Below are 26,955 nucleotides of genomic sequence, written 5' to 3'. Positions count from 1 at the left end.
GGGAAGGGGGGTGTGGAGTGGGTTGGTGTTCAGCAAATTCTAACTTTATGGATCTGATTACTTAACCATATACCAAGTGCAAATAGAAGCAAACAAATAAAACATAGAAGAAACATCCACAATATTATGACACCATGATTTTTATCCTGGAAACTCTATTTAGGGAAAAGCCACGGTGAGCTGGTACCAACAATAAACTATACTTTGTTAAAAGTATAACTTATTACAATATGGAATGCATTTGAATTCAAGCACACTGCCCAGGGCCCACTATGCAAATTACAACATAGAAGGCTTAATACTTTATAGTCTGTTGGTAAACAGTTTGTCCCTCACCTTGAATTGGCTTTACCTTGACTCCTTATGCCCAAGATTGTGAGAAACAAGCTATCTATGACATATTGGATTAGTGCACTCCTATGTCACTAATCTTTGAATTGAAGGGTACAACTCCCCTATATGTAATATATACTTGGAATGATGTCTTTATGTGATCAAAAGGGTAGCCAAGGGTATGCTCTTAACTCGAGAGCAGAAGAGGCTAACTAGGATGTTCATAGACATAAGCAACCTAGGCGAGGTTTTAGCTCTAATAGTATACTCCTAAATGCATCTAAGACTATGCATGCAAGGTGTAAAAACCCCAACTCGTTCCTAACTGGTGAACTGATATCGTCTGTGTGTTTTATTTTTAAAGTTGATACTCTATGTATACTCTGACAGAATTATTGGTGCCAATAAACAATGTTTCTAAGATCCTTTGTTTTAATGTAATTTTCAGAAGATATAAAGAGTGCAAAGGAAATACTAACAACACAACTCCAGAATTACTTATAATTTTAATGGAGAAAGGAAAGACATTTAACATGAACCGAATTCCAATATTTATTCAATAATGAAACCTGATTTCTTCCATAACATAATCCTTTGCATTGCTGGCTGAAAGGAGAACCCAAAATATATACTAGAGGCGGCTTCTTAACACAACACTCCCCATTCCCATCTTCAACGCAAGCCAAAGACACCTTACCACCAGTCTGGTAACAATTTATATTGCTCCTAATGCAGGTCGCAAGCAGAATATTAATAATGTCCAGCCTCAATGGAGATTGCAGACTACACAAGCTGGCCGTAGGTTAAATCCAAAGTGCCACATCTATTGTAGATACTTGCCCAGCCCAATTTCATTTTCAGCAATCTGCCAACTTGCAGATATGGCATCCAGATTGATATCAAACCCACACACAACACCAGTATTGAAAACGACAGTCACATATATGCCCAACCAGATCTTAATTCAATTGCTAAGTCTATAACAAAAACTCAGTCTTCCTTCAGAATGTTCGTCTCCTCAAGCACAATGAACACAATAGGAGAATCCAACAAAATATCAAATCCACTATACTTCAGCAGTGGAATGAAAACATTTCTCAAATACAGTGATGAACTATAGAGAAGTAGGGAAAACTTAGCTATACCTCAACAGCTAAATTGCAAAAAGAATTTCCAAACCCTTGTACATCAGTAAGGGCATATAGTTCAGAACCTAGGAAAAAGCCACAAAGGCACAAATTTGAAATATATAATCAAACGTGCTTTTTCCAGATGAAAAGAGCTCACATTTATAAGCTTTTTGTTGGCAAAAGTTTCCATAAAATTCCACTTCAAAAAACGTAGAAGTTTCCCAAAAGAACTCAACACTAGAAACTTTCCAACTTGCTTTTTAGAAATATCTCTTTAAGTCCTTATTATAATAATATAAATATTATTATAATAACGCAACTCAATGAATAAATAAATAAGAGCTCATGTAATTATTAACCTGATCAACCGCAAGTGACGACCAACTGCCAAGCCATTCACTGCACTGCTAAGAAAAGCAATTGCCCATTATAGACTTACAAAAAATAGTAAGTAATCAACTGAGACCCCCAAAATACCCTGTCAACTCATGAGGGTTGTTATGATGAGCTAACTCAATCAACTGCACAGACTGGCCAAAAATAGGGACATTACACAAGGAGATGTAATGGAAGAAGAACATCCATGGCCCTAAGTGGCTCTCTGACTAGTCAAGGTTACCCAATGGCAAACTCCCAGCACACTTCAATCCTAACTTCACATCACAAATGCAAGATGTTATGTAGCGCTGGAAAAGAGAAGAAATACCTTTGAAAGATAGCACTCTGACTACCCATACTACTACCGCTGCACTAACACTTTGATTAGCCCAAACAGTAGCAGCTTCACAAGTCCTTGTCCTACAATTCTAGAAAGACTAATCTACATGCATGTTAGCTCGGCAAACAAGAGACAACAAATGGAAAATAGATAACCAAACATCATTGGATCCCTCCCTACAACCTTTCGATTCTCACTCAATAGTCTTAGCTATAGGGGGAAAGATTACAGAACAAATTGCCGATACCTTTTATTAACTTAGAAAAATACATATATAGGCCCTCTCTTAGGGTTCTTGGCCAGTTACAGATTCATCAGTTACATTAACAGAGCACTTGAATCGCTCAGAAATCCAATAGTCATCGGTTACAATTCAATACATCAAAGAAAGAAAGCATAAATGGTTAGAAACCTTCAAAATGGTTCATATTCCTCTCTGATCTATAACAGTCACCTTGGCGCCAAATCCTAAGTTGTATCTCAACAGTCAAATCAAGTTTGAATTCTCGCCATCGATCTCGAATCAACGATCACGATTAAAACTAGCAATTCTTTCATCTTAATCCTTATTGCCTCTTCGTAACTTGAAATGTCTTAAATGCTTTTTAACCTGCGATGTTGCAGTTCCTCTTATTCGCCACATCACAATTGCTCACTGCCTCCTTTTACTAACTGTAGCGAAGTAGCGATGGATGAATACTAACCATGTTCACACCCAACGTTAAAACCAACTATTATTTCAAACCTACAAAGTAGTGAAATCTTTTGAATCTGACCATGTCGCTTCTTCGCAACTGTTAATCACTTAAAATCTTTCTCTGGTGATGTTGCGATCATTGTTTTGATTGATAGTTTCTTCACTTCGTAGCTTCGCAACTTGAAATCCCTTAACTACATTACCAATTGTGATGGTGTGATGGTTCAAACTTTGACTGTCATTTTATGCTCTTCGCTCTATCACAACTTAAATTTCTTTAAGTCAAGACTAATTTGCGATCATGCGATCTTTAGTTTTCGTTGCTTCACAACCTTCTTTGAGAGTTAATATTGACACCTTGCGACGCTACGATGATTGCATAGAAGACTGCTATCCTGTTTCATGGCTATGAGACCAAAAAGGTTTAATTGCTACCGAAACCGTGTGAAATTGACTGCTATCATCCATCACAACCTCACAACTTGAAACCTTAACTCATCTTTTAACCTAGCGAAGCTACGATTATATCCTTTTGCTCCTTCGCAACCCTAACCTCAAGTTACTCTTAACTACTAGCAACGATGCGATGAAGAACTTTCACTGCTTGGTCATCTTAACCAGAAGTCAGCCTTAACTCCTTGCGATGGTGCGACTACTCAGTCCTTAACTGCTATGATCAGCTCTCGCTACTTCGCAACTTAAAACACTTTAAGCCAAAACCAAGTTGCGATCATGCAATCTTTAGATTTCATTGCTTTTATAAATTTCACTTTATCAAATAACAAGATACTACTTCCTTCGATCACCTAACTCATTCGATCACCGACTTCAAGCTAACCTTTCAACCAGTGACGTGGAGATTCTGATGCATTTTGCATCATCGATTTGATTTCCATCTTTCATTCTTGCCACCTTTGACCAGGATGTTCGCCATTGCTAGATATTTGAGTTCTTCCTTTGCATCGGATTCGAATGCTCTTCCTTCTAACTTGTTTCCATGATCTGCATCATATCCTCTGGCCTTGATATCAATGTTCTTTATTGCCTTTTGCTTTGGATATAAGTGTGACCTTTTTGAATGCATCCTGTCTTCACCATGAACACTTGATCAAAGCATTAGGGTTTTAGAATAACTTCCCTCTCATCTAGGAAATGCATAGACTTACCCTCCCTTTCCTAATCACCTAATATGAATGAATGCATCAGATTACTTTTGAATGCCCACCTAGTTGCACACAAAGGGATAGATGTAATATCCTTTGCCCAAACTGACTGATTTTAACTCAAGGAATATTGTCAAACACTTGTATGCTACCTTTCTCTTTTCTGAATTTTTTTTGTGTTTCAGATTGTTTGATATAGTTTGAATGATGCTAAGAAATTCAAAATGTTAGCAAATGACATTACAATATCTCTTACAATGAACTAACATGCAAGTGCAATTCTTTTTAGTATTTTCAATTACATATACATGCAAACTAGATATGGAATGTATACCTACAACCAACTGATATTTTGACAAACAATTGGCATACAACTATTATGCTGGTCATATATGCTATTAGATGGACATTTTGTCAAACAAATGGTATGCAACATATATCTCCTTTATTGAATTCATTCCCATATTGCTATGAATTTGCCAAGACAAATGGGCTTATAATAATGACTACAACAATACCAAATCTGATTCTCAGTTATCACTTACAATAGCAAAATTATATGCCTAAGATTACAATGCTAACTACTAATAGTTGCAAGAGGAACCTGATAATAATGATGCCTAAGGATGGAGATGAAAGTTGCAATCGGAATCAAGCATAAATACTGTAGCACGACACTGCTCATGCGTACTATAGTAGCAAGGAAAAAATGATTACTAATGGCTACCAAAGATGAATCTTTAGGTCTACACTAGATAGTCCTTCAATATTCTACAAACTCTTTGGTTATTCCTTAAGCACAAATAGAACTCCAGAATGAAGCTCTCTTGAATGCCAAATTCAATGGATATTTCACCACCTCAAATGGTTGCAACACTGAAGAATTGACGCTCTCCAATGGCTAACTGAAATCAGAAACCCTTAGTTTCTTCTCCCAAGTTCATATCAAATGCAGTTGACGATAATCGGATGCCTAACAATGAAGCTCTCACCTCTAGTTATTCTTTTCCCTCACCCTTCTAAAAAGAAATAAAATATTATTTAATTGCACTCTCTAGAAGCTTCCCCCTTTCCAAGGCAATAATTAGTTGTACTTCTAGAAAATGCACTATCTAGAAGCTTCCCCCTTTCCAATACAATAATTAGTTGTGCTTCTAGAAAATTAAATCAATTAAATATAAAGTCACCTTTTAATTTTTTTTTATTTAATGACTTTATAAGAAATTAATTGAATCAATTTCTCCTTATTTCTCCACTTAGCCTTCAGAGAATCTAAAGGCTAAGAACTCCACTGAGATGCTAAAAAGATGAGGACATTACAATAGAGGAGAGAAGAAGTTCCTTAAGGGCAATTTAGACCTAGACATGACATCACATTGACTCAACCCTAATCCTAGAAGTTTGAAAAATACAGGGGAACTGAAATCACGACAACACAGTGCAAGTATGGATTTCAACAAAAGAGTGAACTGGTAGAGAAAATCAAATATGCTTGATCAGTTCCTTGGAATAACTCATTCTAATCACATACTAAAACTCTCCTAAGTTGCTCTCCAATCCTCTACTACCAAGTAATTCGCACATCCAGATCATTATCCATGATGGTCATTTTCCCTTCTCATCTCCTTCCAAAAAATCCAAGCTTATATACTAAACATCAAGATTTGTATCCTTCACTGATTGACCCAAGAACGAGACATGACATGTGAAGAAAGTCAGCTAGCTCTTCACTCAAGGAATTCACCTAACCTTGTTAATCATTGAGGGCCTATTCCACTAGGTCGGCTTTATCATCCAAGCACACTAATCGACATAGATCATCAATCTGTTAGGATTGGTGATTGATTTGCCAACAATCTATCCCATTTCATCGTTGTTCTCTGTAATGTCTATGTTCACACAATCAAAACTCGACCAACTAACATATGAAAAATTTGGATCTGGTAGAGTACGCAGCCCACACGATCCCTCTAAGACCGCTCACCAAAATTCATCTATATCAATCAGTACCGAACCTTTCATGGAACTCTTCTCACTATCTTTGTTCTAACATACATAGTCATTTTTTCCTTCTCCATCAAAAACCTTGGTAAAGTTAAGAGACCAACAAAATCAATGAGTGTTATCATCAATGAAGACAGACAAGTTGGAATGGAGTGTCTCTTGCCAACAATCTCCCCCTTTGGCATTGATGGAAACACTTAACAAAAAGAGGCTATGTGTCCAAACAAAATTGCCATCCTCCAAATGCATATCATCCAAAAACCTATGATCCTCTTGGGCTGAACAAACTTCTCCCAATTCATTTTTCACTCACACATCTCCCATTTTGACATCAGTGACAAAGATCAGGGTTTCAAAATCCTTTGGCAAAATTCTAGGTACATAGATTTGCATATATATTGGGCATATGTATACTTACAAAACTTTCCAGATGTCTCAGAAATTTCTTCTCAGAGCACTAGAATCTGTGTCCCAACCCTTTCTTATGGGGTGTGCAATCTCGATCTGTCCACAAACATTATACATTGATTTTTTTCCCTCGATTCAGCTAGATAGATCAGTTTGACTGTAAAAGAAAATTGCCTCCCTGAGACACATCATCTACTCCATCCATAAGGCTAGGCCGACTTCCAACCCTAACAATTACAAGACTATCATGATTGGGCATACTTTTGCCAAATTCCATGCAACCGTATTGAACACCATTCTTTCAAAGAGCTCAACAAGAGGGGTTGTGCGAGGGGGCAGGCTGACTTCCATAAAGAATTCCAAACTATAGATCACATCTTGACTCTTCGGGCTATTATTAAGGAAAATTGTCACTACTTAGAAAAAGTTTAGTGCTGCTTTCTTGACTTTTGCAAAGCTTTTGACTCTGTTCCTAAGGAGGCTCTTTTTCAGAGGCTCGGAGACATTGGGATCTCCGGTACTCTTTTAATGGCCATTATGAGATTATAAAAGTCTGTAGTGGGAAAATTCAGGACCACTTATAGTTTCTCTGACCTAATCCTAAGCACCATCAGGGTGAAGCAGGGGTGTCCTCCCTCTCCCACTTTATTTGGTATCTATATTGATGAGCTTGAGGCCTTTGTGATTCTTCGCTCCCAACGATGTTTCTCACATCAAGTTCTGATCTTCATTCTCCTTTTTTTTGCAGATGATGTGGTTCTTTTAGCTTCCACTTTAAAGGGCCTTCAATGGCTTCTTGATGGTTTAGCCTCTTTCTGTGACTTGAAACAACTTGTGGCGAACATGGGAAAGATCTAGATGATGGTCTTAAATAGCTTGAAGAATTACTCATCTTCACTTCTATTTCCAAGGGCACAAGGTTGAGATTTTTTCCTCATACACTTATCTTGAGGTTAAGTTCCCTAGTCCCCATTCTAGCTTGAGACCTAGTGTAGCCCTAGAATCAGAAAAGGTCTCTGGTCCCTCGCCATGCTTGAGAGTCATTGCTTCAGACATCACTTTCAAGACACCACGTCTAAGTTGTCCCTCCTAGACTCCTTGGTCAAACTGACTGTTCTTTATGGTTCTGTTGTTTGAAGCCCCTCTCTTCTTGACATTCATTGGACCTCATCGACAAGGCTTAGACTCTCCTCCTCCAATGCACCATCAAATACCATCGATCCACTCTATAACAACTGGTTAAACTACTAATAAATTACATACTTAAACTATCTGATTTACAAATCATATTCACTTGACATAGAATTCAAAAACGGTTCAGAAACTAACATTAAGTCTACTTTGCTTTTCTTCAGAGACAAGTTTATCATTAACTAATAACTGAGTAAATCTAAACAAATTATAGATTACTGAAATGATAATTGCAGTTTAACTAACTAATTTTTCTGATAATATCTAAAACAATCAATAAAGAAACTTACAGCTTAAAAAGATTACTAATGAGCTTACAGGTTAAATAGAACTTATTGTTTTTAGTTGAGAGACTTTCTAATTGGCTGTCCAAGCTTTGGCTCTGGTGAGAGGAGAAGCATTATCATAGGCTTAACCTCCCAATTGCGGACCTTTTTACTTATCCCCATAGGTTCTAAATTAGTAGAATGGCCCTCCCTACCTCGAGGGCGGGCATGGGACGTTCATTGATCCAGCCATAGTTTGCAGACTCGGACTCGGAGAGTACTCGACAAGCCTAGTTTTTTCAACTTGGCAAAAACTCGCCATATACTAGACAAAAACTCGACAAATCAGGAAATACCGATATTTAAAATCTCTTAAAGAAACATATATTTTTTGTAGAATTCAATTACAAAATGTATTAAATTAGAAATTGACATCTCAACAGAGAAAATGCGTAGTTTTATAGCATTATTATCATGTGAAAAATGCATCTAACCAATGTTTTCTCTGCATCGAGACTTTTTACCCATATTTTTACATCTATAAATACGTGAGAGTTAAACTTGAGAGTACTCGGCCAGAAAAAATAATTGAGAGTACTTGGAGAGTTTGCAAACTATGGATCCAGCCATCAGAGTAATCAAGTGGGTTGAGGTCCCAACAGCTATTCGGAAGAACAACTGAAGCATCAGGATAACAACGTGATCAATTTGTTGTGGCAAGTCTGCCTAATACCACCTTGGCCAAGGATTTCGGAATGTGGATTTATAACTTGATCTCCACCACTCAGCTTGACAACTAATTTCGAAAGTGGAATTTGCATGAGCTAATTTGATTAGATTAAATTTATATAATAATGTTTACTGATTTCATTCATATATTTCTTTTACAGTTTCATCTACACCTCCTCACGATAATTAGGCCATCAAGTCGGTGACTCTTTGGTGCCTGAACATTCGTCCTTAATTGTATATCTTGCACCTTCATCACCTCATTCTGGAATTTGCTAGGTGATTTCCTTGGTGCTCTCATTATTGTTTATTAAATCACATTTTCTAGAGATTAAAAAGTAAAGTTTTAAACAAAAATCTTCAAGCAATACTCATACAGATTGGAACACTTAATTGAATTCTGTTCTTTCAAAATATTTGATTGAAAGAAAAATTGTTTTGGACATATGACAATACTGAGCTAAGGTACTTGCTGGGAGTGTAAACTCTGGCTTGAAAAGATGGATACAGATAGTCTATTAAGGTCGGCCTTTTATAGCATAGCATGGAAATGATTTTATAGAAGCCGACTCAGCTGTGCAGGGTTTAATGAAAGGAAAAGTGATTATAATATACCTCTGCATAATCTCTCTTGCTCTAACATTGCATGGAAAAGATTTGGTAAAAGATGACTCAGCTATGCAAGGTAAAAATGAACAAAATGTATTTGGGAAACATCATCTTACGCGACACACTTGGTTTGCAGTTGTATTTGCTATGATTGCCTCAACGCCTCCTTTCCAGACTCCCGCGGAAAAGCCACTGATTGTGGATGCAAAAACGACAAAAACCTAGGTGTTGTTGGCACTATAGCAAGGCAAGAAACTTGAAGAAAGTTTGTAGAGGAATAAAGTCGAATATCGAGAATGGTCTCTCAGTACAGGACAAGGCTCACATAAATATATTACTAGCTGACCTTACGGCTTCCTTGCCGTTACAAGAATTCATTCGAATTCCTTTATCATTCAGTTTAAAAAGATGATATATGAAGAGGGGGAAAAATTGAAATGAAAAGGAAGATGAAAAGTTTATTATCTAATATTATTTTATCATCTTGGTTAAGTTATAAATACGTATTTGCAAGGTGGCATTATTGGATTAATAATTCTAATGTAATGGTGCCACTTTGTATTTATTTATTTATGATTTTAATTCGAGAGAGGAAAATAATATTAAGTGATATTATTATTTAATAAATCCAATAAAGGTAAGAACTTTGTTTATTTAATAATTATATTGTTTTTAATTTTTAATTTTAGCTCATGCGATTTCCACTAAGAAATTTATTGTCAAGCCCTAATAACCTTGCCATGGTGACTTTTAGGTCAAACCTGTCTTTCATGATGATTGAATCATATGATCATCCCATTCCGATGACCCCGTTTCATAATGCTTCCCCTCTCTCTCCGATCTTCATCCTGTAAACATTTTAAAACAATATTCTTGCCAAAACATCAATTCAAGATTCATAATTTGTTAAGCAAAACCTTCAAGTGATTGTTAGGAAATTCATTGTACAACAGCTAAAATTAACTAATTCTATTTCACATGAACACGACTAGATTTAACTGATAATCAAATCGATGCAACGGCTATAATAAACTGATACAATTTCACATGAACATGAAGAATAAATAACGACTATAACTAACATGATATAACAACGGCTATAATATACTAACTGGATTTCACATGAACATGAAAATTTGGTTCAACGGCTATAAATAGCTTAAAAAAATTTTGGGCAAAAATTGGGATGTAACACACTCCTAATATTATTTTCGCAAAGTTTAGGGTTCATCCTTTCAGGCTTAGAGCTATCTTTGACAAGGTTTGGTTCCTTCACTGTCTCTGTGGCTTCGCGGACTCTGCTGAGGGGCATTATAGATACTACTACTTGGCCTACTGCTCGCCTACTTCAATTGACCATTTTGATCCTAGAGGTAGAGCCCATTAATGGTTTGTGTAGGCCTCTGCCTTGTTGGGCTCAATTAAGATTGAGATTGATTTCTTCCCTCCCTTTCAGTACTCTTTGGATGCCTCCTCCCACCTCCTTCCCTCTCAAAAAGAGTTGAATGGCTATGTTCTTCTTGACATCTACAAATAGTACATTAGTACGACCTTGTGCAGCCCTACCGTTGGTCTTGGGTCGAAGATGGCCTTCTATGTTGAGCACTTTTTGGATATCTAGGACGGTGTCATTGTATGCCCCAATATCTCCCTTAGTGCTAGAACCATGCCCTTTGCATCTCTTTGGATTCTTTCTCTGTTGGTTCCCATTGGCTCCACATCTAGACCGACCACCAATTTGATAGGGCCAATTGGATCTGCCTACTATATACCTCAGTTGAGGTCGAGACTAAGATTCACTTCATCTTCTGGTGCCCCATCTATTATGAGATTAGAGGGAGGTATCGTTCCTTATTCAGAGAGTGCAGGTTCCTTGCATTCATTTTTAGCTACACCGATTAGCGGTGCCTCGCATTTTACCTCCAGGAGGCCACACAACTCCAAGACCACACCTTACAGGCCCTTTTTCCCTTGAGGCGGGCTTCTGATCAGCTTATCACTTCCTTTTTCTCGCCAGCACACCCTCCCCAGGGTTTGAAGCAGTTGCTCAACCCTCCCACTTCCAGTCATACCAGGTGCGTGAGGCCTCGCAGCGGGTATAGCTAGTAGCTGCACACTTCTAGTGGTACTTTGCGATAGACCAGGGCTCTTCCTTGCCTTGGGTCCTATCCTTCGATGCTGGATTTTTTCCACCCATAAATGACCCTTCGTCCTTTTGGGTGGGATGTTCTGTTTTTTCTTTCTATTTCTGCTTGGGCACTATTTGGTGCTCCTACTTGTGGTAATTTCCCTTGTTGCATACTTTCAGCCTCTTAGACCCTTGTGGTCTCCTGTTAGACATTAATAAATTTACCTTATCTTATACCTTCGAACAAGATGTTGGACTTTAGTGTGATCAAACTTCTTCTTAGCTCATCAATTCTTCCTTTCATTCTTTCTCGGACACTGTTTGTATTTTTTCATTTAATGTTACTACCTGGACTGCATAAGTGGAAGCCAAAGTGCTCATGGGATTATATGCTTTTGATAGTTCATACGATTTTTCTTCACTTTCTTTAATAATCTTCTTGACATCCTACACACACTTAGGATACTCAATGCAATATTTATACTTTTACCCCCTTCGGTTAGAGCATCTCTCAAACTGTGAATGACTACAACCAAGGATAACTTGTCTTGAACAGCACTATCTTTCAGCTGCTTATATCTCTTTGCATCAAACTCACTCTAGATCTTGGTCATAGCAGATTTCTTAAATGACTCAAAGTGAGAGTTCACTACATTTCACAGTCCTTCAAGCAGTCCAGAAGATGATGCATTAGCATTTTAAGTATAAGTGGGCATTATCAAATAACACATTGTAAAGACCCTTACTATAAAGGCCACTAAAACCCCCAATGCTGAACTGTGACAATCCGTCAAACACTTGGCATGCAACTGATTATTTGTTTGAAATGTAGTGTTTCAAGGTTATAGTTGTTGAGCAACAAATCAACAGGGTATAATTGATATAACAATACCAATATGCAATGAAATACAATTAACAATAACAGTACCAATAACAATATTCAGAAAATCTGATTACAATATGCTATTGAGGACTGATTCAAATGACTGAATTCTGAGAGTATAATGGACTGTTACGACTATGACAATTTCAGATTTCAATACAATGCACTATGGTAATGGCAAGTTCTCACAATACTCTTTAACTAGAACAATCCAATTGAAAATGATGAATAACAGTGACTGATTCAAAGCATATACTGGACTGTTATGACAAGGACTGAACATATGCAATTTTATACTATTTTTGACATCCAAATCAAACACCAAGAACCTGGAAATCGCTGCCTCTGTCTGTTGGCAAATACATGATGTATTGATGTCAGTTCTGCACCCCAAACTGCACCTCTGTTCCCTGCCGTACAGCTCCCTGGTACAGGCCGTACAGTACGATACCTGTACTGAAATTTATGCAAAGTAATGACTGCCAAAAATACCCCAAACAGGGACGCCTAGGGTTGTTAGATGATCTCCTAAAGGCATAAAATTAATCTGAATAGTTTGTGAGATATGAGCAAAACTTTTGACTTGGGCCCTGGTACTGTATTGTCATGTACGACCCTACTATAAAAATAATTTGCTTAGTATTGGGTGCCGAAAATGGTATGTTCTGAAATGCCTAGGGTTAATATATAACCCCACCAATGCATAAATTCAAACACCAACGGAATGTGAAGTTATGAGTGAAAATGTGAGTCCAGGCCCTGGCATAGACTTCTCAAAAAAATGCACTGACTGATCTCCAAATTTTGCCAAACTGATTCTCCAATGAGATGATGAATTCCAAACCCTTTTGCAATCCGTTTCAAACCCTCAAAATCAATTCTCAGATTAATCCACCATGAAATGGCTAAATACCATCTCCAATGAGCAACTCTTCAGAAGATATTTCACTTCCTCAGTTATGCAAATCCAAGGGAGTTTTCGTTCCCAAAGATCTAATGAAAATTTGCAGACCAAATGACTACAAATTGCTCCAATATGAATAGAAGTAGAATCCTCAAATCCGCTTGTGAAAATGGATGCCCCAACCCTCAATTTATTAACTTCTCTAAGAAGTCACTAAGAATCTTCTAGAAACATCCTTTATAGAATCTTATAATGCACTTTATTATAAAATGACTTTATAAAATAAAAGTGCAATCTCAACTAAAAATTATAACATGTAGGCCCAACTCGACCGGATGTAGGCTCATCTACAACTCTCCAAGAGCAATATACGATCAATTGATCAACAAGATGACTCTCTCTCCAATATCATTTGCCTACGAGACTCAATGATAGGAAAATCTACTATAGAAATCATGTCGCTAGAAAGGGGACATGACACACATTTATTGATTTTTCCAACATTTCACTTTCTTTTACAATTTACTCCTTGGCCTTGGCTAAGCTACTTTGGCTAGCTTCAACATTTAAGTTGGACTTGATGAATCTAATTAAAAGGGACCTTCAATAATCTACACATCCTCAATGTCTTCATTTCATTCATCCGCCAAATCTTTTACGGCCTTAGCAATGTCTCTTGCTTCCGACTTGATATCCTCCAAGGTGTCATCTTTTGAATTAGGCATTTGCACACGAGGCTCAAACTGACCAACTACTTTGTTTTCCACATTTGTTTCATGATTCAAATCTTTGTCTTCATCTACTTCATTTGATTTCCTTTCGATCTGTTCTGGTTGATGAGTAGACAAAATCTTCGCCATTTGCAGGCTCGGAGTTGCTACAATAATATGCCTATAAAATGGTAGGGGGCCAAAGCTTATGAGAACAGTATGATTGGGTACTTATTCTCATAAGTATCACCAATATGAGGTAGGGGGCTCAGGGGGGTTTACACGCCCTGGTAGAAAGACCTAATGGCAATGGCTAGAGTAATCTGAGTGTCCTTTCGTCCTTCAGTTAGGGGCCCCTCCTTCAGACCTAGCCTAACACGATTCTGTTTTTGGACAACCCTAGCACCTGATCGAGTTCCGCTAAGTCACCCCCTTGGGGGGTTGCCTTACCTCCAGCGTCGAGCCGACTCCTGCCCCCCCTAAACCCCCCATCCTTTGGCTTCCGGTCACTTCACTCAATAGGTTGGCTACTAATTCTTTGGTGATACTATAAGTTGGACAACCCTCCTAAAATTATATGGGTGATTGATCTTGTAATGGTCCGTACTACCTATTGCATTTTGTATGAGCATTGGTCTAAGAAGGACAGGAGTAGAAGCAAAGCACCTATTTGATTATTATTTGAAGGGTATAAGAAGGCATACATCTGTGGTATGGAGGTTGGCATGAGGAGAATTGAGGGTTAGAAGAGCCCTGTAGGGCACAATGCCCTACCCCTACTATTATAAGGTAAGGGGGCACTTCTATATCACTCATTTCATGGCCGAACCCAGCTCCCATTTATCATTCTGCAGTATAGGGTAGGGGCGGGTAGGGCACTGGTAGCCTAGGCCCCCCCACATATAATAGTAGGGCATATTGGTTGGGGGGTCTGGTAGGCATATTCTTTCTGTTTTCCTTTAAAATTCGTAGGGGCCAAGGCAGATTATTTCCCGACTGAACTATATTCTAAAGGGCAAAGCCATGGGGAAACCAAACAAGTCGGGCCAATTTCGACCCCTCACAATACCGCACTCAAAAGATGTTCTAATAATGGACGCAACAAATTCCATGATGATAGATATGAGATTAGAACCAAAGAGTGACTATAACAGAGTGATAGGATGCCCCAATTTGACCAGAGTTGACCAAGAAGGATAAAGTATGCAAATTAGGTCAAATCAAGTAGAAAGGTGTTTTAGAAGTTAAAGATGTGAATTAAAGTGGGTATGGAGTGTAGAAATGATGAAGACATGGAGAAATAAAGATGCCCAACAAAGATTTGGAGATTAGGCCTTAGAAAGTTATCTTGGTTCATTAACTTCTTATATTTTTCAATACTTATTGTCATATTAATGACTGGCGAATTGCTTTTGAACATGTCTTCTTCATCGAATGAGTCGTGGGCTTCTACTCTGATAGTAACTCTTGAAATAAACATACCTAGTTCTCCATCTATTTGAAGAATGTTACCCATTGTGTCCAATGGATCATAACTACTAGTGTTCACTTGTGTTTCTCCCTTACCATCTTTGTGTGTAACTTCATACCTTTCTTTCAACCAAAGTAACAAGAATCGGAATCGGATTGGAATCGGCAAGGCCGAATCAAATCGTGAATCGGCCATGAATCGGAATCGAATCGGCCATGAATCGGAAAATTTAAAAAACCCTTGAAATTTAGTGAGTAACTTATTTCATAAACCCTTTATTGCTGATTCGATTCACCGATTCACAAAAAATCGTTTGGCTTGAATCGAATCGCCAAATCGCGTGAATCGCATGAATCGCCGTGATTCTTGGAACTATGCTTTCAACAATACTTCCCTTAAGACATCCTCTATTTTTGTTACCACTTCATCAATCTTTCGTATAATTAGTTTGTTTGTTCTTGCTTTACTCACAAATTTCTCTTCTGCTTTATCAAGAAAAATTCCTTATTTCTTCTTGAGCTATGACTCAACAGAGAGATCAAAATTATTTCTCTAATCTAGTCTTCTTCCCGAGCTATTAATCTTCTGGCATCAAGAATATCATATAGCTCTTTTGGCCATTCCCCATCAATTTCTATCAATGCTTTGTTGTATTTGTTCAGATATTCAATAACAACTTCCTCAATTAACATTTTCTCTTCCTCATATTTAATATAATATTTTTGCACTTGAACCAATATTCCAAACATGACTTCTTTGTTTGCAACTTCATTAGTAGTGAATTGTGGCTTACCAATGTTTGATTCAAAAGCTGATTCATCTTGGGGTTGCTAACTCCCAATCACTCTAGCTACCTTTGTACCATCAGTTCTCAATTTCCTTATTGCATCATCTGAATCAATGACCTCATTTTGTCATCATTGTTGGTACCTTTGTATGTTCTTTTTCTCTTCCTCTTTACTTTCTTGGAAGATTCAAAAACCTCCTTCAGTTTAGATGAACCTTCTTTCTTCCCAACTGCTGTCAATTTTTTCTAGTTTGCTCTTTCCCAGATGTCATTTGGCGCTCCTGCTAGGTTGCTCTTTTATGTACAGTTGTATCTTCTAGTCCCTTGGACCCTTGTTGGTCTCTTGTTGGACATTAATATCATTATCTTATCTAGTGGACCAACTGATGTCTTTACTGAGCTTTGAGTTTGTCTACACTTCAATGATATGAAAGGGGTAGAGCTAGATGATGGAATATCAGTGGTAATATGAACATCTATGGGCCCTTCTTCAGCCTTCGACTTTTCTCCGTCTTCATGCTTTCTTTTGGCTTCTTCCATGTGTTTTTTGTGAATCAAAGTTTTCCTACCACCGTCTCAACTTCTCTTCTGATTCTTTTGTTCGTTGCTGGTTTAGAAAGTTCATCATCTACCTTTAGACTCTTTTCTTCATATGCTATAAACCTTTCTTCATCAGGATCAATTGGTTTTCCAAGTAAATCCTTTTCATACTTGTCAAGAAGGTGAGCTTCTACCTCATACCCCATAGACATATACCATGTGGTTCTTGGTACCACGGCTTCCATCAAACACTCATTCTATGCAAACCATAAAACATGAAATCTTCATATTTTTCAACTATTTCGATGGGAGTTATGTACCTTAGATGCATTTTTTCTTGAAAAGCTGCCATCCAACCTCACGTAGTAATCTCTGATCTGAATTGCAATTGATACGTCTTTGCAAGTGACATCCCCAACACCAGGAAAATAATTCTAGTAGTAGAAAAATGTATGCAGAATCACTGATCCAAACTTGAAGATTTGCTTGTGGTCTTTTATCTCTTTCAAGTTTTCCATCAGCTGTAACGTTAATGCTTCACATATATCATACTTGGCATTTTCCTTCACCATCCTGTATGCAATATGAATAATTGTGGCAGAGATGGAGTTCTCTCTGATAGAATGATAAACCATATAACCCAAAAACCATAGATGTAAATATTGCATCTGCTTGTTTGATATTATTCATTGTCATCGCACCCCCATCCTTTGACTCAGTCCAATTGATGACAATGTCCTCCTAAATTGTTCTTGGGGCTGGTAATTCTCCATAGGCATTGTCACAGTCTCAAGGACCTCCTTATTTATTTTATGCGGATGGTAAAACTACATGAATTGATCATGCACTCTACTCAATGCAAATCTGATCCACTCAATGTTTCCGAATGTATGAAAATCAGTAACCTGTAATATCTTTATTTCCTTTAGGACCCTGAACTCTTCCATTGGCACACAAAAGATTTTTACATTTCATGAATAGCATTTTGACCTAGTTCTTCATAGTTGCTATGAATGTAAATTCCGACATTTCAATAAAGTAGTGATTCTCCACATCTCATAATAATCTTCGAAGAATTGTTCCAACATGTTCCAAATTCAAATGTCTAACTTGCAGTATCAATCTTATTCATTGATCTCTCAGATTCAGGGGTTAGGTAAGAATTTTGTAGAAACACTCCCCTAAGGTTCATAACCTTATTCAATTTGAAGATGCAATAACCACAACATATACTAATGTGATCTTCCCAGTTGAATCAATTTGCTCTTTTCTTTCTCATGTCTTTCATATTTCCTCCATAACTTGATCAACATCAAATTTTTGCTTGCCCTTGATGTTCTGCTCATTGTTTCTTTCAACTGATCCTCTTATATTCATTTTTCCACTGAGTATGTTATACTTAGCTATGTGATCTGAATTTTTGCATTTAGAGCATATGACACTTGAATTTCCATACCTCGGATTCATTGGATTTGTTCCTAGTCTGTATTGTTTGGCCATGTGTACAAAGTCGTTGCACTTAACATTTTACGTTCCTGCCTAAATTTGTAACATCTGAAACAGTATCCTAGGAATAGTGCATTATTAGGTTGGCTTCGACACTGATTTTCTTTATGCCCAAATCTATTGCAGGAGAGGCATCTCTCATTGAAGTTTAGTCTAAGAGTTTTTCTAGGTTCTTCTAACTGATCATTTGATAAAGTGTCCTTCTGTCCAGATCCAGAGCACTCACCCTTCTCAAATCCAAGGTCATGTGTGTCACCTATAGGTCTCTGCCTTGCCAATTGTTCATCAACCTTAGCAGAGATTTTCATGAGTTTGTCCTTAAATTCTTTGGCAGAAATATACTCATTTTCTATACCTTTATCTAATTCCAAAGTTCTTCGTCATGTTGTCTGGCATCCTAAGTGAGATAGTCTTCATGCTCTCTTCTTTCTTCAATTACTTCAGTTAGTTCCCCTTGTCTCCATTTCTCGATTCATCTTTGCACATTTTTTTGTAAGGTATTCCTCATTTTTCTTTTTGTCCCCAATTTCTTTGGTCATTTTCATTATAATGGATTCCAGGTCATTTTTCATGACTTCCTTCTCATGAGCAAGTTTATCACACTCCTTTTGAGAGCCATCCTTTCTTTCCAGTTCCTTGAGAAGCTCTCTTATTTTCTCTATAGAGTGTCATTCAACTGATTCTTTAGTTGGTTAAAGAATTATTCAGCATCCTTGAGTTTACCTTTTACAAATTTATCTTTGGCTGTGTCAAGATCATCAAGTGCAATTTCCAGATGTTCCTATATTTGTTCCATTGATTCCTCCATCAGGATCTTTCTCAAGCTAATAGGCCTCCTTTGAGGCACTGGGCTCTTATACCAATTGTTGGAATTAAGGAACACTAAGAAGGGGGATGAAGCAATGTTCTACAATTTTTTACTTTATGGATCTGATTACTTAACCATATAATGAGTGCATATAGAAGTAAACAAGTCAAACATAGAAGAAACAGCCACGGCATTATGACACCATGATTTTTATTGTGGAAGCCCTGTCAAGAGAAAAACTATGCTCTATTAAAAGTATAACTTATTACAGTATGGAATGCATGCACATTTCCTAGAGCCCACTGCTCAAATTACAACATAAAAGGCTTACTGCCTTACAGTACAAAGATCGATTTCAACAAAAACAGTGAATTGATAAACAACATCGGACATGCTTGATCAACTCCTTGGAATAGCTGATTTTAATCACATATTGGAACTCTCCTATGTTGCTCCCCATCCTCTGCTACCAAGTTATTTGCACATCCACATCATTATCCATGATGATATTTTTTCCTTCTCAACTCCTTCCAAAAAAACAATCTTATATACTAATCATCAAGAGTTATATCCTTCACCAACTGTACCAAGAACAAAACATGACATATGGAGAAAGTCAACTAGTTCTTTGCCCAAGACATTTACCTAAACTTCTCAATCACTGAGGACCTATTACCCTAGGTCGGCCTTATCATCCAAGCACAACAACCAACATAGATCATCGATTGTAAGGATAGGTGATCAATTTTCCAATAGTTTGTCCTAGTTCATCACTATTCTCTGTAATGTTCATACTCACACAATAAAAACTTGACCAAACCACATCACCAACTTATGAAAAAATGGGATCTAGTAGAGTACGCAGTCCACAAGCTCCTAAGATCGTTCACCAAAATTCTTTTGTAACAATCTATACGAAACCTTTTCTAGAACTCTGCTCACTATCTTTGTTTTGCCATACATAGCCACTTTTTCCTTCTAACCTTCAAAAAACTTCAGTAAAGGTAGCAGACCAATAGAATCAAGTAGTGCTGCCATCGGTGTCTCTTGCCAACATCTAAATCAAAATTAGAACTAGAGAAGTCACTGCTAGGATGAGGGTCTTCTTCATCCAATGGAACCGCAAGCAATACTAGAGGTATCATCCTTAATCTACAAAACATCTTCTAGATTAACATCCCAACATATGGTTGGAGTCTAACAATACATAGTAGTTTGTTGATCATGTAGCCGCAATGCACTATGAACAACCAACTTCTCCAATCGTCTATAGGTAGGGTTGTTCGTCTTGAATGATTGGATGAAGCTATATGTGGATCAATTCCTCTCTCCAGTGCAGGAACTGGAAACCTAGTAAAGAAGACAAATGGCAAGTATTCTCAATTAAGGTTCCCATAGTAGTATGCTGAGGCAATGCACTATGAATAACCACCAACTTTTCTAATCGTATAGAGGTAAGGTTGTCTGATTGGATGAAGATATATGGGGATTAATTCCTCTCTGCAGTAAAGTAGTTGGCAACCTATGAAAGAAGACAAATGGCAAGTATTCTCATCTCTGGTGCATCCCTATTGTGTCACGTCCACCATCCAATAGGGTCATTTTGAGCTAATGTAGCTCTATCCATCCTTGCCTCTAGTCTACCGAAGTTTGGACCATGGAGATTGGTGAATGCAAACCACTGATTGTGAAGTTTAGTAGCATCATGTTCATTATGCATTTTTGCAAAACCCTAAAAGAAGCCATCTATGACCTGAATTGAACACAAATAAAAATCTTATTAAATAATGAAGAGATAAGAGATCTACTTTGATATTTAAAATTTAAATAGAAAACTTGAGAATCAGCTCTAATCACTAGATGGAACCGCTCTCCTAGGTCTCAGTGTATACAATTTGGGATTGAGAGCACAGGCAAGCGGGGTGTTCAATATGTTCCACAAATGCATTATAAGAAGCCTAAGATGCTCCTCATAAAATCTCAAATTAAGGTCCCTACTATGAATAGCTTGCTTGATCTACCCAAGCACGCTATCAAAGGTCTCATAAATCTCTCCATAGTTAGGAGAGTCAATATCAGTTGAGGTAAATGTATTTGCAAGTGCAAAGAAGTTGCAAGTCAAAAGCATCTTAAATTTTAAAATTCTTAATTCTTAAATAATAAAATCCCCAACTGCCAAAATTAGAAATAGTTTTACAAAATTAGCGAAAACAATTTTCTTACCTCATTGTAGACCACCAATTATCATCAAGTATTCGTTGATGCACACTTCTTTAAAAACAAAACTCTTTTACTTGCAATCACGTTTTAAAATCCTGATTGCAAGTATTAAAAACAAAAGACAAAGGCAACTTGTAATCAGGATTTTAAAACCCGATTGCAAGTGAAATTAACTTACAAATTGTTCAAACATTAGTCCAATTGACTAAATCAGACTTTTTGATTAACATTATAAGCTCATGCTTTTATAAACTCCAAAGAATATTGCTTGCAGTTAGGATTTAAAACCCGTTTTGCAAGTAATGTATTCTTCATTTTCTCTTGAAATAAAGCATGTATTAAAATCCACAATGGCTCAAAATGATTGAATTTTGAAAAGCAAAAAGACCTAAGACAGAAAAAAAAAATCAATTCAAACAAAAAACAAAAATCCAAAACTTAAGATTTTCAAAATCGAGCACTTGCAATTAGGATAATAAAACCCGAAATTGCACGGAAGACAAAAAAGTTGAAAATGGACATTTATAGGACGAGAAACTAAGGCTGACTCAAGATACAATCAACTGCCATCAAGAAGCGCCTCCAAAATCCATACCTTAGAGAAAGAAACTCCAAATTTTTGTAGTGTTGCCAAATTTTGCAAATTCAAAATTGCAAACAATGCTATTTGGAGTTCATAATTACAGATCTTATCCCTCACTCTCTAGGTAGACATTATTCGACAAATATAAAGAAATGGATTGAATTAATTTTACTATACAAGCTCAAGATTTCATTTATCTAATCATTTGGAAATGTTCTCTTTTTCAATCAGCTTGCTTTCTCCAACTTCCGAGGATAAGTTGAGGATTACTAATGGACCCTTCAAATTTAAGCCATGTTTCCAAAGATGAATAATGAGTCATTATTTCTTTGACCAAAGTCTGTGCATCTATTGAATCGAATATCAAATTGTAGCTAGATGCCCAATATAATTGAAACAAAGAAATGTATTAAGCTATTGATGTACCCAAATATTTAATTCACTCAAGAAAAGATAACCTTGACATAAGGTTTCACCATAAAATATATCTCAAGTCAAAAGCGAACCCAAACACAATATATCTCACATGTATTAGACTTTTAGTGCTCTATATGTGCGTACCTATAATCTCTTATCCAATAACATTGGACTTAAAAACACTTACTCAAATTGCAATGCTATTAGGATTAAACCATGGACAAAAATAACAATTACATGCAAATATAAACAATATAAGAAAATAATAGATCACAAAGAAAAGAACACAAGACACCAAGATTTAACGCGGTTCACCCAATCCTTGGGCTACGTCCACCAAACAACAAGTCCGATATTATTACGATCTAGTGATTACAACTTGATTACAATCCTTAATCCCTTACAGCTCAATACCGCTGCAAGAACCAATTTTCGTATCACAACACTGAAACAATCCCTAACCCTAAGCCCTTTTATACAAGTATTTTTACCGCTTTAGGGTTATAATTAATAATTACAATACTTTCCTGATCAATCACCACAAACTAACAAATGCAATAGACAAGATATCCCAAGATGAATTGACTCAAATATGACCTATTGTATAACCTCCATTTATATCATAATATTTTAGGCCCAAGCACACTACATGCAATCACTGATAGCATGCTTTTTCACCACGGTATTAAGGAACATGAGCATCAATGAGTAAGTAAAAATCTAAAATAAACATAGATGCCCATCAAGGCATAAAAAGGAGACAAATCTCGGAAATGTAGAATCAATGGCTGAATCATAAGTAGCTATTGAAGGAAAAGTGTAGCAAGAAGAGAACCCATTAAGATACTCAATTAAAGCCAAGCAGACTTCTACAAATTCAGACTTTTTTCTCCAATATGTGAAATAGAGAAGTAGAGTCTTCCATAATTGACCTAGGCATAGGCAAAGATCCAAAGAATATTCAAGAAGAGCATATAATGACTAATTTTTCTAGCTACCTACCAAATTGATAAACTCTTAAAGTAATCCACATGTATTTATTTTGATAATCTACCTTGCTCCCTATGACCTTCCTAAGAAAGGGTATGCTATAAGCAAAATATTCTCTCTTCTTTTCTTTTCTTTTTTTAAATGTCATTAATCCTACCTCGTATTGATGTCTTGATAATGGCCTTTTCCTCTTGGACGGTAACCTTAAATTGCTGGTACTTGTTCTACCTTTGGAGTATGACTAAATATACAATCTCATCCATTTGAATCTACGTTACTCAAGGATATCTCCCCATTTTTTTTCAGCCATCTTCATACCGACAACGTTTTGAGGATAGGGGTTGCCTAGGGTACTTTGACTTCCAATTCTAGAGGAAATTTGACTTTCACTCTCAAAATAACACAAATAGGGCATAAGAATTCTGCTAAATCTAATATTTTAAGGTTCATGATTTATAAGTGCATGCTTTATCCATTTTTTCATATGAATATTTTAAATTTCTCCAATTTTATGTAACTGTCCCATTTTCTTTCCCCTAGCCATCCCTGAATTTGGCAAAAAAATGTACCGCCCTAGAAACCCATCCCCCTGTCCCTTGTCATACCCATCCTGGAAAGTTGGTGTAACCTTGATTTCAATAAAATTACATGTCTGTATTTATCAGTAGAATAAACAAAAGCAGCAATGTCGAACAAAAAATATAATGTTTTGATTTTCATATGGCAATTTCTGCTCATAAACTAGAGAAACACGTCCAGAGAGAAACTATACCTTCTCTTGCATATCCAGATCAGGTAGTGCTAAAAGATCCACAACCGATTTCAGATATTGTGCATCAGCTTGAAAAGAGGAAGCTGAACTGGCAGTTTCCAAACCATGTTCTGCTAAGGCTGCCACCAAAAATAAAGATTTCCTACGCAATCTTATGTCACAGCTCGAATTACGCATGAGTTCCTATCCATAACAAGTCAACACCTGTGTTGGTTTCTCTTTTATGTTGAAATGAATTTTTATTTCAATATCATATGGAAAACAATAATTTATAACATATTACCTGTAGCAATAAACCTCCACCTTCCATGGAAAACACTGCTTGACCATCAAGATTGTTTCTGATCACGGCAGAAACTGCATATAAAGCCTTAACTGCTTCCTCAGAACTACTAGATTGTACCATCCTCATTAATTTAGGTAAGCCACCTATCTCAACAATCTGCTTTACATAAAAGTTAATTAATATTAATAGTAGATGGAATACATCAAAAACCTTAAATATGCGCGATCCATCAAAGTAACCTCTTATCATAAATTGAAATGTAGTCTTGGGAAAAGCAATACATCAGCACATATTCATATATATTCTTTGATAAATATTTAACTGAACAAAAAACTCCAAAACCTGTTTCTGAACAACAGGGTTATTTTGACTAGCTTTCCCAAGAACCCATGCGGCAGTTGTACGCAATTCTTCCTCTTCTCTATAAAGCTCTCTAACAATAGAAGAAAGGCCTCCAAGTTTGTTCAAGTCTGCAAGAGAGGTTATTCAAACTGGTTTCAATATTGCCTCCTGAAAGATCTTCGATTACTAATAAAGAAAATAAAAAGGGAGCTAATGGGAAGACGAGAGCAATACTTTTAACAGTTTATATGACACAACATTTGAAAAGGTAAAAAGTATAAAAGAAGCTAAAGAGATATGGGATAAAATTGTTTCAGTATATGAAGGAGATTCAAAGACAAAATAGGCAAGACTGATGAACCTAACACAGAAGTACAAGTTCTTAAGAAAAGCAGAAGATGAGTGCAATGTCCCCTCTCTACAAAGAAACTTAATGAATAGATGATGATAACAAATATAAACAGATAAATAAATAAAAATATCAACATAGAAAAATCGATAACTAATATAATATTTTAATACAAAATAATTATAATATAATTACAAAATAGATAGATGGACGATAAATGACAATACCTAAATAAATAGATAAATAAGAAATGACAATACCTAATTTCTGAGAGAACATTAAATACTCTTTAACATTAAAAATCTAATAACAATAAAAAAAATCTAAACAAAAAAAAAGGATCAAATATTTAACATTAAATTAAAAACATAGCCAAGAGTCCAAATGGCATATCTCTGATGAGACATATTGGTAGTATTAATGAGAATATAATTCCCATTCCAAAGGCATTGAACAGGAGAGAAATATATACTGGACTTGTACCAAATAGAAAAAAAAGACGGTAGAGACAGACTCAGCAACTGTAATTTGGGAAATGGTATGCATCCGGAGGTTGCCAATGCAAGAGGAGATATTAGTTGATGGACCAGGCAGGACTCAATCCAACACAGCAACTTAAACAATAAAAAATATAGACATGAACATGCTGGGGATACATTCAGCAATTTTAACAAGTCAATCAAAGCAAAGGAAGAAATAGTAACCTTACAAGCATGGTGTTTGAAGTATCGTCGCTGGTCATTTTATGATGAAGGCAACTGTCAAGATCATACATCTGCAGGGAATAGGACAGAATACAGTGGGTGGAAACTGATGGCATATAATATTTAGTGCAAAACCTTCGACTACATTGTTATGCAAAATGATGGGTCAAAATCTTAATCCTTATTTGCAAAATAGCCATTGATGCAGACCAAGATCATACTATAGCTGAGAAATGATTTAAACTCCCAAGCAGGTTGCTATCTCCATAAACATAGATGACTTCACAAGGTAGATCACATTATGATAAGGAATGTATTAAGAACAACAATCAATACAAGGTTCAGTAAGTACTTCTTTGTATAAAGTTAGCTACAGATCAGAACTGAATATGGTCAAATGGAAGTCAAACAAATTAGAAGGAAGTTTAGTCGGCAAACTTCCTGCATAAACACTATCTTAATAAATCATATCAAACCCTATTCATCCAGCCACAATCGCATGATCTGTAATCCATACTTGACAATTAGACATACTATTAATAAAAGCTTCATGAATGTAAAGAAGGGAAAAGAGATAAGAAGAAAATATATACACACAGATGGAAGACTGATTTATGAAAAGATCGTATGCAAGTGATAACAAAGATGGTCATTATTCACATCCAACATAGAAATAAAATTGTAAGGAGTAATCGTAAGAGAAGATCGTCTTGTATACTAAATTGCCATGTATGAGACATTAGAGATCATAGTGGCCATAAAGTATAAATTTATTCAACAAGAACCAATCATTAAAGTTAAATCCATTTGTCTAAATCAGGGATGCATATCTTTTTGTGTGTAATAGCAATTCTATAAGCAATTGTAGTCAAAGCATGTTTTCCACACTGGAAAATATTCTTGGCTCTAGAAATAAGGATAAATTGTTGCAGTCTTTAATATTATATCAAAGATAGCAGTGATCAATGTTTATATAGAGTTCTAGAATAAGAGGGAAAGAACAGATGGAGTAAACATCAACCCCGATGCACAGAGAGGAATAAGGCCCAACACAAACATATCACATTAAACATCATAGAGCATGCAAGTTAAATCGCCACAAGGAAAAGGGTTTATAAGTGACATTGGAGACAGTAAACTTTAGTGAGAGGAAAGAAATCAAGTAACTTGTCCTCTTTTCTAAAGCCAATTAGATAAGGGACATTAGAATGAGTGTTAAAAAAATATATAAACGAAATCACAGATGTTGCTGATGGAATCAAAGTTGTTGGTGGAGTAGATGATGGAGATGTTATACTTGAGATTTT

The 26,955-nt window shown here is 36.4% G+C and overlaps 1 protein-coding gene across 2 annotated transcripts in view; it reads right to left on the bottom strand.

Moving 5' to 3' along the window:
• Nucleotides 1-26,955, bottom strand: part of LOC149540374 (hsp70 nucleotide exchange factor FES1-like) — a 157,079-nt gene that overhangs the window by 1,568 nt on the left and 128,556 nt on the right. For both annotated transcript variants that reach the window (XM_089801469.1, XM_089801468.1), the window contains exons 4-6: nucleotides 24,596-24,723; nucleotides 24,251-24,409; nucleotides 23,968-24,150 (exon numbers count right to left, since the gene is read on the bottom strand). In XM_089801469.1, coding sequence (XP_089657595.1) covers nucleotides 23,968-24,150; nucleotides 24,251-24,409; nucleotides 24,596-24,723 — 470 coding nt within the window. The remainder of the gene's footprint in view (nucleotides 1-23,967; nucleotides 24,151-24,250; nucleotides 24,410-24,595; nucleotides 24,724-26,955) is intronic.

The sequence above is a fragment of the Cupressus sempervirens genome, chromosome 9 (genome assembly GCF_028749045.1).
Source record: "Cupressus sempervirens isolate cs-2001-9-10 chromosome 9, ASM2874904v1, whole genome shotgun sequence".
In the NCBI taxonomy this organism is placed as follows: Eukaryota; Viridiplantae; Streptophyta; class Pinopsida; order Cupressales; family Cupressaceae; genus Cupressus; species Cupressus sempervirens.
Note: the sequence above shows the minus strand (reverse complement) of the source record. Positions and strands in the feature narration are given on the sequence as shown.